Source organism: Dasypus novemcinctus, chromosome 31 (assembly GCF_030445035.2).
Source record: "Dasypus novemcinctus isolate mDasNov1 chromosome 31, mDasNov1.1.hap2, whole genome shotgun sequence".
NCBI classification, from domain to species: domain Eukaryota; kingdom Metazoa; phylum Chordata; class Mammalia; order Cingulata; family Dasypodidae; genus Dasypus; species Dasypus novemcinctus.
This window is the reverse complement of record NC_080703.1, coordinates 24,387,638-24,404,706: the sequence shown is the minus strand read 5'-3', so window position 1 is coordinate 24,404,706 and position 17,069 is coordinate 24,387,638. Positions and strand designations below refer to the sequence as shown.

The 17,069-nt window shown below is 49.1% G+C and overlaps 1 protein-coding gene across 2 annotated transcripts in view; it reads right to left on the bottom strand.

Moving 5' to 3' along the window:
* Positions 1-17,069, bottom strand: part of GLB1 (galactosidase beta 1) — a 120,905-nt gene that overhangs the window by 60,111 nt on the left and 43,725 nt on the right. For both annotated transcript variants that reach the window (XM_058290589.2, XM_058290588.2), the window contains exons 6-9: positions 11,323-11,503; positions 8,282-8,340; positions 6,387-6,508; positions 6,263-6,303 (exon numbers count right to left, since the gene is read on the bottom strand). In XM_058290589.2, coding sequence (XP_058146572.1) covers positions 6,263-6,303; positions 6,387-6,508; positions 8,282-8,340; positions 11,323-11,503 — 403 coding nt within the window. The remainder of the gene's footprint in view (positions 1-6,262; positions 6,304-6,386; positions 6,509-8,281; positions 8,341-11,322; positions 11,504-17,069) is intronic.

The window sequence follows — 17,069 nt, the reverse complement described above, 5'->3', positions numbered from 1 at the left end:
TAATGAGGGGTGGTGTTGATGTGGGAAAGTGTGGGAGGGGAAAGGGGGGGCATATGGGAAATCCTTAGATTTTTATGTAACATTTACATAATCTAAAGCTCCTTTAAAAATTAAAAAAAGTAATAATAATTGGGAAGCGGATTTGGCTCAGCAGATAGAGCATCCGCCTACCACATGGAGGGTCCAGGGTTCAAACCCAGGGCCTCCTGACCCGTGTGGAGCTGGCCCACACACACTGCTGATGTGTGCAAGGAGTGCCGTGCCACGCAGGGGTGTCCCCCGCGTAGGGGAGCCCCACATGCAAGGAGTGAGCCCCATAAGGACAGCCACCCAGTGCGAAAAAAGTACAGCCTACCCAGGAATGGCACCGCACACACGGAGAGCTGACGCAGGAAGATGACACAACAAAAAGAGACACAGATTCCCAGTGCCTCTGACAAGAATACAAGCAGACACAGAAGATCACACAGTGAATGGACACAGAGAGCAGACAACTGGGGGTGGGGGGGAAGGGGAGAGAAATAAATAAAAAATAAATCTTTAAAAATAATAAAATAAAAAATAAAAATGGAAGAAAAAAAAAAAGAGTAGAGGGGATGCTGCTGCACGCTCTCAGACGCACACCACTCATTCATCCCCCGCTACAAGTTCTGCCGCCGACGGCTGCCCCTACGTCCCCTCTCTGGCCAGTGCTCTCTGCCCAGTTGCCTCGCTCAAGGCTACAATGCTCCCAGGAAAGTCCATATCCCACAACTGCCCGATGCAGAGACCTCAAAACCAACTCCCTTGTGTCCAAGGCCCAGCCCAGCCCAGGGTCCCCTCTGGCATCGGCCGAGGCCCCGTTGGCAACTTCATCACAGCCTGACTTCTCCCCCTGCCGGCCCTGCTTCCCACGGTCTCTGACAGGACTTGCTCCCGAGCACAACTTCCTGCACAATCATCTTGCAGCCTCTTTCCCAGAAAATGTGACCTAGAACAAAGGCCGGTGGCCAAGGTCAGCGTTGTGTATATAAAAGGTCCTTGCCCTATTGTTCGGTGGATGATTGACACCTTGTCACTAGTGTTTCAAAAACTTACCCAAGTGCCTAAGATTTTTTTGTGGTGACGAATGAGCAACTTCGAGATTACACTAAAAGTCGTTGATTGTACACTTTGGGTAGATTGCATGGAATGTGAATATATCTCAATAGAACTGCTAAATAAATAAACAAATAATTGTGCAAGAATAGCCAGAAACAGCCGCTATGGACAGCAGGGGAAACAGATTGAGAGGTGAAGAATGTTCTTGTTTATTACCATTATTATGGAAGTAATGAAAAAGCTCTAATAATGAATGAAGTGATGAACACACAACCAGGGGATTATACCTAATACCATGGATTGTACATTTCGGATGAACTGTATGCTTTTCCAATACATACCAATAAAACTGATTTGCATTAAAAAAAAATTTTCCCCATGCACACGAACCACATGGAGAGCTTGTTAAGTAGATTCCCCACCCCAGAGATTCTGATTCAGCAGGTCTCAGGTGGGACCTGAGAATCTGCATTCCTCACTGGCTCCCATGGGCTGCTGCAGTGTGGACCAGCAAGGCGGAGTTCACCAGTGACAGAGCCGCCCTGGGTGGCCCTCCTGGTGGTGGAGGTGACAGAGAGAAGCCTGGCCAAGGCTCAGCTTTTTTTCATTAATTTTCTTAAGAGGACCTACATTTCCAAAGACCTGGATGATTCAACAAAGTGAACTGATCCGGTCGTGTTGCTTTCTGGCCCATTTCCTATTATTCAGAGACATGCCAGCCAGCCAGCGGCATGCCTCTGGGGAGGCAGAGGCATGATGAGTGGCCCTGGCTGTGGGATGCACAGAACCTAAAACCACATCCCTTGCTGCAAGCTCACCTCCTCCTTTGTAGTCCTTACTCTACCTCTCATGTGGCAAGTCCATGCTGTGCTGTCCTCTGTGTACCTGCTGCCCCCTCTCCACTAGCTGTGTGCACCTTAGCGGGGGAGACTGAGCATCCTTTACCCCTGAGCCCCCAGCCAGAGCCAGACACAGAGGAGGAGCTCCATGAGTGGCTGCCAAGTTCAGCCGAACAAGAGTGACTTCCAGAAACAGATTTTGAAGGCCGAGGGAACTGTCCAATGGGTTAAAGGACTGACTAAAAAACTAGGTCTTGAAGAAGATGTGGCTCAAGCAGTTGGGTGCCCACCTCCCACATGGGAAGTCTCGGGTTCATTTCCTGTTGCCTCCTAAATAAGACAAGCAGACGACGAGCTGACGCAATGAGCTGATGTAATGAGGAGACACAATGAGCAGGGAGCAGATATAGCTCAGGTGGTAGGGCACCTGCCTCCCACATGGGAAGTCCGAGGTTTGGTTCCTGGTGCCTCCTAAAGAAGAGTGGACACATTGAGCAGACAGAGAGCACAAACAGTGAGAAGACACACGAGGGAGCCATCTCGGGGGGTATAAATAAATAAAGAAATCTTTCTGGTTTCTCCAACAGAACCTTTTTGGGGGGATGCTTTTAGACCATCAGAGGGCAGCATCATAGAAATATGGGGCAAATTCAAGCTTCCTCTGGTCACGTGAGGGGCATGTGTGGTAAGAATATGAAAGAAATGGCAAGACCTACCCACTCTCAGTGCTCCACATTTTGTCAGCCATAAAGGACACGGACAGGCCAGGCTGGGGCCTCTGGGAGGCCACACACAGGTGGGGACACACACATGCCCCTGTACACTCATGAGGACTTACAGGGAGGGCAGCTGCAGGGGGCTGCATCCCTCCGGGTAGGATGGTCCCCAGGTCCCCTCCAGCGGTCACTGCCCTCCTCTGAGGACAGGCGCTAAGAAGCACGGCCAAACCCCACTCCTCCCTTCCCTGAAGAGGTCAGGTCAAAGGGCAAGTGGCGAGAGGCCTGGCAGCGCACAGTGGGGGCCTGTTTGGAGGCTGGTTCCGGGGCTTCAGCTGCGTGGGCTTATCCCATGGGCAGTGACTCTGGTTTACCCAAGTTTAAGTTCAGGCTTCAGCACCTGATAGGGAAATGCGTGGACCCTTTGGGAACCCCGCTTTTCTCATCTGTACAATAGTGTTGAAAAGCTTTAGCTGGGAAGTGGATGTGGCTCAAGCATTTGGAGGCCCGCCTACCACATGGGAGGTCCCAGGTTCAGTGCCCGGTGCCTCTAGAGAAGACAAGAAAGACAGCGAGCGGGCATGATGGGCTGGCGCAGTGAGTTGATGCAACAAGGAGGCCCAAAGAGGAAACACAATGAGAGATGCAACAAAGCAGGGAGTGGAGGTGGCTCAAGAGATTAGGCACCTGCCTCCCACATGGGAGGTCCCAGGTTTGGTTCCCGGTGCCTCCTAAAGAGAAGACGAGCAAAAACAAAAAGCACAAAATGAATGGATGCAGAGATTGGACAGCGAGCGCAAACAACGAGGGGGTGGGGGAATAAATAAATAAAATCTTTTAAAAGAAAAGAAAAGCTTTAGTTCGGGTGAGACTTAATGAGGACTAAATTAGAAATTAGTAAGTGGAAAAGAGACTTACTAATTACATCAGGGCTAGGGAAAGGATTAAGGCTACCTTCCATTTTGTAAAGGATAGTTTTCATATTGCCCCAATTTCCCCCTAAGAAGTAGGTATTGTTTTAAATAAAATAAAGTTTGTATCCTGCAAAGAGCCAAACAACTATCAGTCTTTATTTCTGGATTGGCTGATGGGTCTCAATACCTGGGAGACTCTCTATTAAAGGAACAAGGCAATGCCAGGTCCAAACTACTCTAATGAGAAGACAACCACTCAGTTGATAAAACTTCAATTATCAGGAAGCGGATGTGGCTCAAGTGGTAAGGCTTCCACCTACCGTATGGGAGGACCTGGGGTTCAACCCCTGGGGCCTCCTGGTGAAAAAGAAGAGAAAGTGTGCCTGTGCAGCGAGCCAGCGCCCACGTGGTGAGCCAATGCCTGCACAAGTACCCGTATGGTGAACCAAGTGCCCACGTGAGTGTCCACATGGCAAGTGAGTGAGTCACACGGCAAGATGATGACACAACAAAAGAGAGGCAAGGGGAGAGTCAAGGTGAAGCGCAGCAGAGACCAGGAACTGAGGTGGCGCAATTGACAGGGAACCTCTCTCCACATCAGAGGTCCCCAGGATCGAATCCTAGTGAATCCTAGAGGAGAGAAAATGAGAAGAGAAAAAAAAAAAAGAGAAAGAGATATAGAAGATCACACAGTGAATAGACACAGACAGCAAAAAACAGCAGGGTGGAGGTGGGGAAAAAATAAATCTTTAAAAAACAAAAAACTTCAATTATCAACCCTGACACGCTATTATCTTACAAGCAGTGACATTTGAGTTTTGTACTATCTTTTTTTTGGCTCTAATAATAGCAATAATATTAATAGTACTTGTAAGAAACGCCTCTCCTAGCCCATTCCACCCTGCAAATAATATAGCAGTGCACAGGAGAAACTTCGTTAATGGCTGACTGTATCCAATTTCAGATCTTGGGTGATTTGGGCCCAAACTAAGGCTCTAAAATGCAATCTTAGGGCATTCTCAATGATCCAGAGAGGAATTCAGATAGGGAACAACCAATACAGCATAATTCGCCTTTGCAAAAATGAATGACAATGCAGAGAAACTTGTCATATATTTTCCTATCAAAAAAAAAAAAAAAAAAAGACCATATTAGGAATATAAAATGGAACAGCCCCTTTGGAACCCTCCCTGACAGTTCCTCAAAAGGCCTACACACAGGGAAGCAGATTTGGCTCAAAGGATAGAGCATGCGCCTACCACATGGGAGGTCCAGGGTTCAAACCCAGGGCCTCCTTGACCCGTGTGGAGCTGGCCCATGGGCAGTGCTGATGTGCGCAAGGAGTGCCCTGCCACGCAGGGGTGTCCCCTGCCTAGGGGAGCCCCATGTGCAAGGAGTGCACCCCGTAGGGAGAGCTGCCCAGTGCCAAAGAAAGTGCAGCCTGCCCAGGAATGGTGCCGCACACACGGAGAGCTGATGCAGCAAGATGACGCAACAAAAAGACACAGATTCCTGGTGCCGCTGACAAGAATACAAGTGGACACAGAAAAACACACAGCGAATGGACACAGAGAGCAGAAAACGGGGGGTGGGGAGGGAGAAATAAATTTTTTTAAAAATCTTAAAAAAAAAAAGGCTTACACACAGAGCTGCCAGATGACCCAGCAAGTCCATTCATAGGGATATACTAGAAAGAACTCAAAATAGGGGTTCATTCGAACAAGCACTTGTATGTGAATGTGCATAGAAGGGCCCTGAAAACACACTGAGTGAAATAAGCCAGACACAGAAGGTCCGACATTGCATGATGCCATTTCTATGAAATATCCAGATTCAGCAAATCCAAATACAGAAAGTGGGTTAGTGGTTGTCAGGGCTGGTGGAAAGGGGAACAGAGAGTGACTGCTAATGGGTGATGGAAATGTTCTGGAATTACAGAGTGCTGATGGCTATTCGACTTTGTGAATGTACTAAAAACCACCAGACTGTACATCTGACAATGGTCAATGTTGTTACGGTGTTTGAATTAGATTTCAACAAAACAAAATGTAAAAAAACAAAACCCACAGCCGAATATATGAACAAGTAAGCTACATCACGGCCTATGCCTAACTACTCTGGTTTAAGAAAAAAAACAATAAGCCTTCTAAAAGCTCAAGTTATTTCCCTTTAAAGTGTTTTAAATAGGGAAGCGGCTGTGGCTCAATCAGTTGAGCTCCCGTCTACCATATGGGAGGCCCTGGGTTCGCGTCCCGGGGCCTCCTTGTGAAGGCAGGCTCGTCTGCACACTGCGGAGAGCCGACGGCCTGCAAGCACCACAGAGTGCCAACTCGCAAGGTGACCCAACAAAAAGGGAGACAAGTAAAAACACAGAAGAGCGCACTGTGAATGGACACAGAGAGCAGACAGCAAGCAAGCCACAAGGGGGGAGGGGAAACAAAATAAATAAATACAGACACAGAAGAACGCACGGCGAATGGACACAGAGAGCAGACAGCACATAAAAAGCCACAAGGGGGGGATATAAAAAATGTTTTAAATAAAAATGATTTTTTAAAGTTACACAGGTAATTCTTACATAGTAGAAAATTTAGGAAGAGCTGCAAACAAAAAGTGGAAAATAGAAACTGTCCATAGGCGACCCCCACCCCAAGGTCGAGTACCAGAAACAGGGTGAGGAAAAGTTTCAACAGAGATGTTCAGTTTCTCTTACCATTCCAATAGGCAAAATTGGTCCCACCTATGAACATGTACCTACAAGGAAAAAGAACAGACGGGCCTTCACTGTGAGCCCAGGGCTCTCCAGGATGCCCGACCCTCCAGCAGTCCACACTCACAAGTTCACGTTTGCCCCCCAGGCAAGCAGGTCACCAAGGGAAGAGGTCACGGCCTCAGTCTTGACGGTCGAGTGCGGGTGGCCCCAGTGGTCTAGCCAGCCAGTATAGAATTCAGAGTTGACCTGAGAAGACGAAAGGACATGGAGCATCTTCAAATGTGGGGCCTCCCAGGAACACCCCAACTCCACCATGGGAAGGGAGGAGAGCGAGCAGCCACGTGCTGTGTTGGGAGATTTGGACCCAAAGGGTAGCGGGAATGAAAGAAAGAGAAAAGGGAGAAGGAAACAAAGAGAAAGAAAGAACGAAAAAGAAAGAAAGAACGAGAGAGCTGGGATCAGGGGGTCTGCCAGTAGAGACTCATCAGATACCTTTATTGTTTACAAGGGGCTCTCTATATACTCCAGTCTGCGTGACAACAAGCAGCAACATGCAGTTAACTACTAGCCTTACTACGGAACTCAAAAAATCTTATCTCAAGGTACAAAGTCTAAGTGTTCTATTTACTACAAATGGTATGTGCTCATCTTTTCTTTCAGCCTTTAACAGCTTCATCCTGTTTGCCCGGAAACTCTTAATTACCGCATTCCTTAGGGTGGAAGCATAGCCATGGAGACAGCACGTCTCCCCTTGTGAGGCCACTGTGCCTCAGTTTCCAACAGTGCTGCTTCTCCCAGCGCGGAGGGCCAGGGCCAAGTTTCTAGAGCAGCTCCGCCCGTGCCCTCTGGCTCCCCAACTGCACCCAAGCAAGAGCTCGCCTTCCATGCTTCCTACAAAGGTGCATCGACATCGAAATTCTGCTCTGTCATCCCCGGTTCAAATAGAGGGAAAGTTTGTTGGGCAAATGAATGGGCTAGGAAACCAATTTTATAAAATAACCAGCTCTGAACTCACCCTTTGTGGGAATCCAGGCCTTCAGATCTCTGGTGGCCTTAAAAAGGAGAGAGACCTGCACAGCAGGACCGAAGCCATTCGTGTTTTGTGCGTGTGTGTGTGGGGGGGTGGTGCATAACCCTGTCCAGCTTTGGGTCTGGAGAAGGAAAAAGAAATCTGGATGTGTTGTGGGTCCTTCTTGTCTCAGGCTAAAGAAAGCTGTTCCACCCGAAGTCTGGAAAGCAGGGGCTCCACTGCTCACTAAGCAGAGACCAGGCTCGGAAGTGTCTCAAGGTCTGTCCACGGTCGAGGTAGCCAGACTGCGACAGAGAAGGCAGGGGATCCACCACCTGCAACGGGCTGAGTGACAACATGAGCCATGCCCACTGTAGGCGGGACGGGCGGAGGGAGGGATGGACAGACGGACGCGCCCCCACCTCCTCCTCCTAGCAGGTGGCACAGCACGCCCTGCAGCACTGCAGCACAACTGCGGTCAGCAAACCTGCCTCCTCTCACCAGGTGCGCGTAAGAAATGCAGAATCGCAGGCCCAGATCCGGCAAAACCGATTCTGCGTTGGGACAAGATCTCCTGGCGACTCATGCTCACCTTCAAGGTGGAGGAGCCTGAACTCAAAACCTGACCCTGCAACTCACCAGCTGAACGACGCTGGGCAAGCGACGCGCATTCTAGGAGCCTCAGTAGAAATGGAGACAATATCGCGTCCTAGTTGCCATGGGGACTGAAGGAGATAACCTGCGTGTGACTCCAGAGCCGGACACACGACGGAGTCACGCGTGGGTCCCCATCACATTCCGCTCCATTCTATGCCGTTTCAAGCAGCACTCCTGCTAGGACCCACGACCCCCATGGGCTATGGCCTCACAACGCTACAGCTGCTGACCCCAGACAGGAGAAAACTCAGGCCCTGCGGCCACCCTTCTGCAGCCCGGAAGCTCTCTTGGCCCGCAGCTCTGAGAGATGCGAGCAGGACGGTCTGTCCCCACGCCTCGTGCCCAGCTCTCACCAGTGGTCCTCGGGGCTCACTCTTCCTCTGCAACAGGAAAGCAGCTGTGATGTTGACACCTGAAAATTCCCAGAGGGAGGACACAGGTCAGCCATGGGGGTAGCAAGAAGTTAAATTTAAAAAGCCCTTTGCGGGACTTGTGCCCGGGTCCACGTTCCTCTCCCAATACCTCCATGTGCCCAGACACCAGCTCCAGCTACCCCCAGCCCGTCTCTTTTTTATTTAAAGATTTATTTATTTACCACCCCCCCCCCCCCCCGCCATTGTCTGCTCTCTGTGTCCGTTTGCTGTGTGCTCTTCTGTGTCTGCTTGTATTCTCATTAGGTGGCTCTGGGAACCGATCCTGGGCTCTTTTGGAATGGGAGAGAGCGATCATTCTCTTGCACCCCCTCGGCTTCCTGTTCTGCTGCGTCTCTTATTATCTCTCCTCTGTGTCTCTTTTTTTGTTGCATCATCTTGCTGTGCCAGCTCTCTGTGTGGGCCAGCACTCTGCATGGGGCAGCACTCTGTGTGGATCAGCTTGCCCTCACCAGCTGTCCCTGGGCATCGAACCCTGGACCTCCTATATGGTAGACGGGAGTCCAATTGCTTGAGTCACATCCGCTTCCACCAGCCCATCTCTTTGACAGTTGTGTGGGGACCATGGAATGCTGCTTCCTCTCTGAACAGGTCCTCTGGCCCTTCCTGACGTCACTGCTGTGGGACCCCACTTCACAGGCTTGTCTTCATCTCCCAGGGCCTAGATATGTGTCTCCTGTGTGTATATCTTGTCACACAGACATCTGGTCAACCTCACCGGGGTAAATGGTCCTCCAGGAAGAGTCAATGTGGGAGATACTTCCTTGCAGCCACCACAGCGCCACACGTGACAGTGCCACAGCTACCTGCCAATTAGTTGACAGGTCAAAGGGATGAAGGTGGTCTGGCTGTGTTTATCCCTGATTAATCAAATATACTCTAGGATATAGTCTTATGTGTAAGTCATCAGCCATTCTACTTGCTCTCAATTTTCCTTTCTGAAAAATTCCTGTGGCTGCAGTGACTTGTGTTGCCTCTGGTGTCCCTTCATCCTCTAAAGAAGAAAAAGACCTTGTCCATGGAGAGGCAATGGGCTGCCCCGTGGCAGAGAACAGGAGAGCGTGGGTGAGTATCTGTACCAACAGAGCAGAGGGTGCCTGGCTCCAAACCTCTTCAGCCAGTTCGCACGGCGGTGTCTCAGGGTGGAAACAGTGCCAGCCAAGACCCTCCAAACAACCCCATGCTCTCTGATCGGCCTCTGGCTTCCCCAGAGGGCCAGTTTCCAGGAAACCATTGCCTATTAGGAAAGAGTGGAGTCTCCTCTGCTTTACGGCCACTTTCCCCACTAATAAGCCAACGTTAAACGTTGTTCTCACGAGCACCTGGTGACCTAGCCCCCGGGCCTTGCCCTTCTCCCACACAGATGAATGGGGCCCCCAAAAGCCCCCCTCCCAGGCTCGAAACCCCCAGCAGAGACAACCATGCTCTCACCTCATATATAAATAACACTTCCACCCATAACAATCACAGTTTTCTCCTCTCAACAGAAAAATACTGGCTTTTTCATCACTGTGGTGGATGTGTGTCAAAGCAGAAGGAAAGCAGCATGCCACTTCCTCTGCAGCTCTTTGTAGAGGAGCTGTTTCATCCCTAAATGCTCTGCGTGATGCACCATGAATCTAGAAACACCCACTTCACTGAGTCAAACTTTTTTTGGCAATGCTGAAGAACCCCTTTAAAAATGCAACGTTAGCCTAATGTCCAACGTTAGCCTAATGCCTCTCAAGAGAGGGCAACTGCTGGATGTACATATAAAGCACTGGGTTCAAACAGCTTGTACCTCAGAGGGGAAGACAGAGGGGTCTTGATGGCACTTGAAGAGAGGGCCTTTTTTAATTTTTTTTGTAACTTTATTTCAAACTTTCAGAAAATTTGGAAGAAGAGTGCAAAGATCTCCTATAGCCCCTTCACCCAGATTTCTCAGTTGTTAACACTTTGCCACATTTACGTTAATCGGTTTCTCTTTTTCTGTCTCTATATATCTATGCATATATATTAATATATATATACAAACATATTTTTCTGATACTTCAGGAAAAAACAAGGACATTCTTTCATAAATACGACCATAAAAATCAGGAAATTAGCCCTGATACAATACTATCATCTCATCCACAGACCTAACTCAAAGATGATAACTGTCCCAATAATATCCTTCACAGCAAAACAAAATAAAACAAAACAAAGCCCAGTCCGGGATTCTGTCCAGTGGCACACCCTGCATTGAGTTGCCATTTCCTTTACGAAAGCTGCTCTCCACCTAAATGGGTCTAGCCTTCAACCAGAAGCGGCCTAGCCTTGCCCAGCCAGTACTTTCATGCACAGAAATGCCACAGCTTACACAGCACCAAGAAGTCAGCTTTTGTAGCATCTACCAAACCACCTCCAGCCTCTATAGTTCACTGAGTTATGAGCTGTGCATGAAGATAACAGGATTGTAAGGCAAGGCCCTGCACACGCAGGGTTGACTGGCTCATGGCTCCCAGCCAGCAGATGGCTGCAGTGTACCCCATGGCCACGTCCCAGCCCGGCACGTGCTGCCAAGGTGCGGGACAGGGCCAGCATAGAAGAGCAACCAAGCTGCATGCCCCAGACACAGAAGCTGAAAGAGCATTCTGCCTCAAGGTAGAGCTTCTCCCTGCTGGGGCTGCTTACCCCGTTTCCTTCTCCTGGGCTGGCCTTGAGTAAAGCAGTGACCAGCCCTGCCAATGCTGAAAACGAAATGTCAGTGCTGCTACCCCATGAGCTCTCGGCCTACAGGTCAAATCAGCTCAGATAAAATAACCTTTTGCCACTGAAGGGTGCTTTGTTAGTTATGTCTCTTATACCTGTTACTTGATGGAGATGAAAAAGCACATTCGAGATGCCCATACCACTTAAAACAACGCCTGCCCATTTTAGCGGAATAAAATGCCCGAGCTTGCACGGCCTTAGCTGCGTTTTCTGTTCCTCCAAAAACCGACCTGGCCCGAAATCCACCGTGGCGTAGAGGCCCTGCAGTGACCCGCACTGCAGGTATTTTTCCTGCGCCCCATCGGTGGTGAAGAGAAGCACCTCGTCACCCAGATGGTAGTGGAAGCGCTTCTGCAGGAAACGCAGGTAGTCAAAATCACAGGTGAAGTAGCTGCCATATTCATTTTCAACCTGCAAAATTAAAAAAAAGGCGTGAGGGAAAACTCAGGAGAGCCCAGTGTAGCCCGTCGGAGGCAAGCTTTCATTTAGGGAAACCTGCTGGGACGACAAAGTTTAATGATTGTCAAAGTGGCTCCTCCACAGTCCTCAAGCTGCATTTTGCAAAAAGCAACTCAAGCATAAAAATTTACCTTCTACTATTCTTCCAGAAATAAGAAAAAAAGAAAACCAAACACCAAATTTGTCCTTAGAGCACAGTGATAGTCTCTCCTACGATAGAGACTTGAAACATTACTTAAATACATTTCATGTGTTAGAAATATTAGGAAATGGAGGAAAATTAAAAGAAAATGGAGGGAAGGAGACTTGGCTCAGTGGATAGAACGTCCACCTACCACGTGGGAGGTCCGCGGTTCAAACCCCGGGCCTCCTTGACCCGTGTGGAGCTGGCCCATGCGCACTGCTGATGCGCGCAAGGAGTGCCCTGCCATGCAGGGGTGTCCCCTGCGTAGGGGAGCCCCACGCACAAGGAGTGCGCCCCGTAAGGAGAGCCGCCCAGCGTAAAAGAAAGTGCAGCCTGCTCAGGAATGGTGCCACCCACACGGAGAGGTGACAAAACAAGATGATGCAACAAAAAGAGACGCAGATTCCCGTGCCACTGATAAGAATAAAAGCGGTCACAGAAGAACACACAGCGAATGGACACAGAGAACAGACAACTGGGGAGGGGGGAGGGAGAGAAATAAATAAAAATAAATTAAAAAAAAAAAGAAAGGAAATGGAAAAATTATCTGCTAATTCCATGACCTGGAGAAAACCCCTGTAAACATTTTGGTATACAGCCTTCCAGATTAACACACACACTCCTGTAAATATATACAAATAAAACACAGTAAGTGTTCTCTCCCCTCTAAACGGTTATCACGTCAAATGCTCTGGTTGATAACACTGCTTTGGTTCTCTTACGACATTATGCAAAATGTCCACGGCAGGAAGGAGGGCGAAGGTGTGGTATAGATGCACCACCATTTACCTCATCTCTTGCTGTCAAACATTTCCGTGTTTTCCACCTTGTGCTCGATAGTCAGTGCTTTATGTCAGTGGCTCTAAACCAGGAAAGAGCTTGCCCCCCCGCCCCCACAGTCATCTGACAACGTCTGGAGACGTTTTTGGTTGTCCCCACTGGAAGGGACGCAGTGTTACTGGCATCAGCGAGCAGCGGCCAGGGATGCCGTTAAACGCCTGGCAGTGCCCAGGGTTGTCCGACCCCAGCGGCAGGAGTGCTGAGGGCGAGAGCTCCCGCTCTGAGGCGCATGCTCTCAACGGGCAGGCTATCATCCCCAAAGGGGTAAGAAGTGATTCTTACGGGGTGAAAAAAGAAACGCATTCTTTTACTCTATAAAGCATAGATGGGGAAGCAAACTTGGTTCAACGGATAGAGCGTCCATCTACCACATGGGAGGTCCGCGGTTCAAACCCCGGGCCTCCTTGACCCGTGCGCAGCTGGCCCATGCGCAGTGCTGATGTGCGCAAGGAGTGTCGTGCCATGTAAGGGTGCCCCCGCATAGGGGAGCCCCATGCACAAGGAGTGTGCCCCGTAAGGAGAGCCGCCCAGCGCGAAAGAAAGTACGGCCTGCCCAGGAATGGTGCCACGCACATGGAAAACTGATGCAGCAAGATGATGCAACCAAAAGAGACACAGATTCTGGGTGCTGCTGACAAGAATACAAGTGGACAGAGAAGAACACACAGCAAATGGACACAGAGAGCAGACAACTGGGCGGGGGGGGGGGGCGGGAAGGGGAGAGAAATAAATAAAATAAATCTTTAAAAAAGTAGATAAATAAAGCAAAGATGTACATAGAGTACGTAAACAGATATGCAGGATACCTCAGGTATTAAATTTTCATGGAGGGGAAGGGTGATGAGAAAAAAGTGTTTAAAAAGACTCCTCAGGAGGATAATGATTATTGCCAGACAGCAATAAAAATGAATTAACTTCGCCTCCACTCAGTGTGACCAAAGCATCTCAGAAACACAAGCCTGGGTGAAAGAAACACGGGCACTCAAGAATCCCCTTATAAAAAATTCAAAAACAGGCAAAACCAAACTACAATGTATGGGGACATATACAGGTGATGAAAATGTCAGGAAAACCAAGGAACTGATTTCTTGAGAGAATGGGGGAGGAAGGAGGAGATGATCAAGAAGGACATCCGAGAAGCTTCTGGAAGAGCAGCCATGGCACTTTCCTGTCTTGGAGGGTGGTTATGTAGATATTCACACTGTAACGACTCATTATCCTGCACCTTTATGTTATACCCTTTTCTATGTGTTATAGTTCACAGTTTTACAGAAGTTAAAAAAAAAAAGCAACACCCAACCATGATATTTCAAGCTGCACATACTTCAGAACAAACTTGGGGGATCCTGGAAAACGAGGTCTTTAAAGAGAAGCAAGAGAAGCTGAGCCCCCCAGAGAAGAGGCAGCCAGCTTGAGGTTAGCTGGGAGACACAGTTAAGGAAGCCCCTCCAGCTCCCCCCACCAGGGGAGGCCCAATGTAGCTCTAGAAGGAAAGGTATTAAACCAGGGAAGAGGACTGCGTGGGGAGGATTCCTGCAAAAGGTCACTTGGCCCACTGGAAACCTTGCCAGCAGCTGGATATGGCTGTGCAAGGGAAGGGTGAGGAATCAAGATGAACTAAACGCCAGCTTCCTTATCTGACAGCCCTGCCTCCCGGATGGTTTGATGAATGGCCATTTTCTCAGGGAGGCTCTCCTTCCGGCAATTCTTTCATGCTGTGGATTCAAGAAGCGAAACAGACCGTGGTGAGCATGCCCAGTACACAGGGCTTCGCTGGCCAGGAGCCATCCTAAGAGGAGGTCTGCGGCTCACGGAGTAGAAAACCACCTTGGGCGAGAGAGCCTGATACTCCAAGTGCCACAAAAGTGAGCCCCTTTTGGAGATAATTTACGTGAAAGCTCAGTAAAGCTTTGCAAATTCTGACAAATTGCTTTTTCCCTCATTTTCTTTCTTTCCCCTCTTTTTTTTAAAAAAAGATTTATTTCTCTCCCCTCCCCTTGTCTGCTCCCTGTGTCCATTCCCTGTGTGTTCTTCTGTGTCTGCTTGTATTCTCATCAGGCAGCTCTGGCGATCTGTGTCTCTTTTCGTGGTGTCATCTTGCTGTGTCAGCTCTCCGTGTGTGTGGCACCCCTCCTGGCAGGCTGTGGTTTCACGCAGGGCGGCTCTCCTTGTTTGGGGGGCACCCTTACACGGGGGCACCCCTACATGGGCCGGCACTCCTTGCACGCAGCAGCACTGCACATGGGCCAGCTTGCCACATGGGTCAGGAGGCCCTGGGTGTCGAACCTCCTATATGATAGGCGGACGCTCTATCTGTTGAGCTACATCCAGTTCCCTCTTTCCCCTCTTCTAATGAGAGTTTCTTCAAGGGCTGCGTCTCCCTTTACCAAGAAGCTCAGAGCTGAACCAAAGGGTTAGCTCTAGCAACTAAACGCCCCTTGTGTTCCTTTCTGCCCACCCCACACCCAACCCAATCTGTTTTCTTCCCTATAATCTTACTGTTTCCAAAGTCTTATTTAGGGAGCGGCGGACTTGGCCCAGTGGTTAGGGCGTCCGTCTACCACATGGGAGGTCCGCGGTTCAAATCTCGGGCCTCCATGACCCACGTGGAGCTGGCCCATGCACAGTGCTGATGAGTGCAAGGAGTGCCCTGCCACGCAGGGGTGTCCCCATGTAGGGGAGCCCCACGCGCAAGGAGTGCGCCCTGTAAGGAGAGCTGCCCAGCACGAAAGAAAGTGCAGCCTGCCCAGGAATGGTGCCCCACACACGGAAGCTGACACAGCAAGATGACGCAACAAAAAGAAATATAGATTCCAGTGCTGCTGACAACAACAGAAGTGGACAAAGAAGATGCAGCAAATAGACACAGAGAACAGACAACCGGGGTCGCTGGGGTTGGGGAAGGAGAGAGAAATAAATAAATCTTATTTTAAAAAAAAAGTCTTATTTATCTGTCACATCACTCTATTATGTGCTGTAGAATAAACAGGTCTGTAATAAGGGCAAACACACAATTTGACTGTGTTTTACAGGGAGAGGAAAGCTACGTTTGCAGGACACCTGAGAGTCAAGGTCACGGGCGCAGGCTTCAGAATTCAGAAGCCCAATTCCTATCCATGTGAGTCCATCTGCTTCCTCAACTGTAAGAGGAGAGTAATAGCCCTACCTCACCGCAGTGTTTTGAGAATTAACTGAGTCAACACATGGAAGGGCTTTGCACAGTACCTGGCACCTCGTAAGTGCTCAAAGAGCTAGCAACTGGGAGTATACTCCAGGCCTGTGTTACTGCCAGTTGGAGAAAAAAATTAGGTTTGTGTGAAGGTGGTGGAGGGGACAGAGGGGGGTCAAACACACAGAAACGGAAAAGGGCCTTAAAAACCCACAGAAAAAGCCACAGGTAGATTCAGAGGAACACTGATTTTTCTAGAGCAAGGGTCAGCAAATATTTCCAGTAAAGGGCCAGATGGTAAATATTTAGGCTTTGCGGCAACATGGTCTCTGTCGCAACTACTCAAGGTTGCTGCTGTGGGGAGCAGATGTGGCTCAAGCGGTTGGGCACCTGCTACCCATGTGGGAGGTCCTGGACTGGGTCGCGGGTGCCTCCTAAAGACAAAATAAACATCAAGCAGACAAACGAGGGGCCAACTCAGGGGCGCTGATGTGGCTCAGTGGTTGAGCGCCGGCTTCCCACATACGAGGTCCCAGGCTCATTCCCTGGCCCCGGTACCATTAAAAAAAAAAAGATTGCTATTGTAGAACAAAAACAGCCACAGACAATATATAAATGAATGGGCATGGCTGTCTTCCAATAAAACTTTATTTACAAAGGTAGGCAGCGGGCCAAACTTTGCTTACAGGGCATTAGTTTGTAGGCCCTTGTTAACAGAGTAACTACTCTATCTGATAAGCTCCTTAACATAACACCAAAACTTAATTTTTTTAGGAGGTACCAGGGATTGAACCCAGGACTTTATACATGGGAAGCAGGTGCTCAGCCACTGAGCTACATCCATTCCCCAATGAGAGTTGGTTTTTTCATTTGTTTGTTTTTAGGAGGTATCGGGGAATAAACCTGGGACCTGGTACATGGGAAGCAGATGCTCAATCCACTGAGCCACACCATTTCCCCAACACCATAAACTCTTAAAGTTATTCATTACTGCCCCCCTAAGTGGGGGCAGTAAGGTTGTGGGTGGAACCTGATGACTTTTCCCCTTGAATTTTTTTAAATATATATATATTTTTAAATCATCTTTCTTTCTTTTTTTATTATTTATTAGTTTTTATTTCTCTCCCCTCCCTCCCCCCCCCCCCTGTTCTCTGTTCTCTTTGTCTTATTTGCTGCGTGTTCTTCTTTGTTCGCTTCTGTTGTTGTCAGCGGCACGGGAATCTGTGTTTCTTTTTGTTGCATCATCTTGCTGTGTCAGCTCTCCGTGTGGGCGGCGCCATTCCTGGGCAGGCTGCACTTTCTTTTGCACTGGGCAGCTCTCCTTA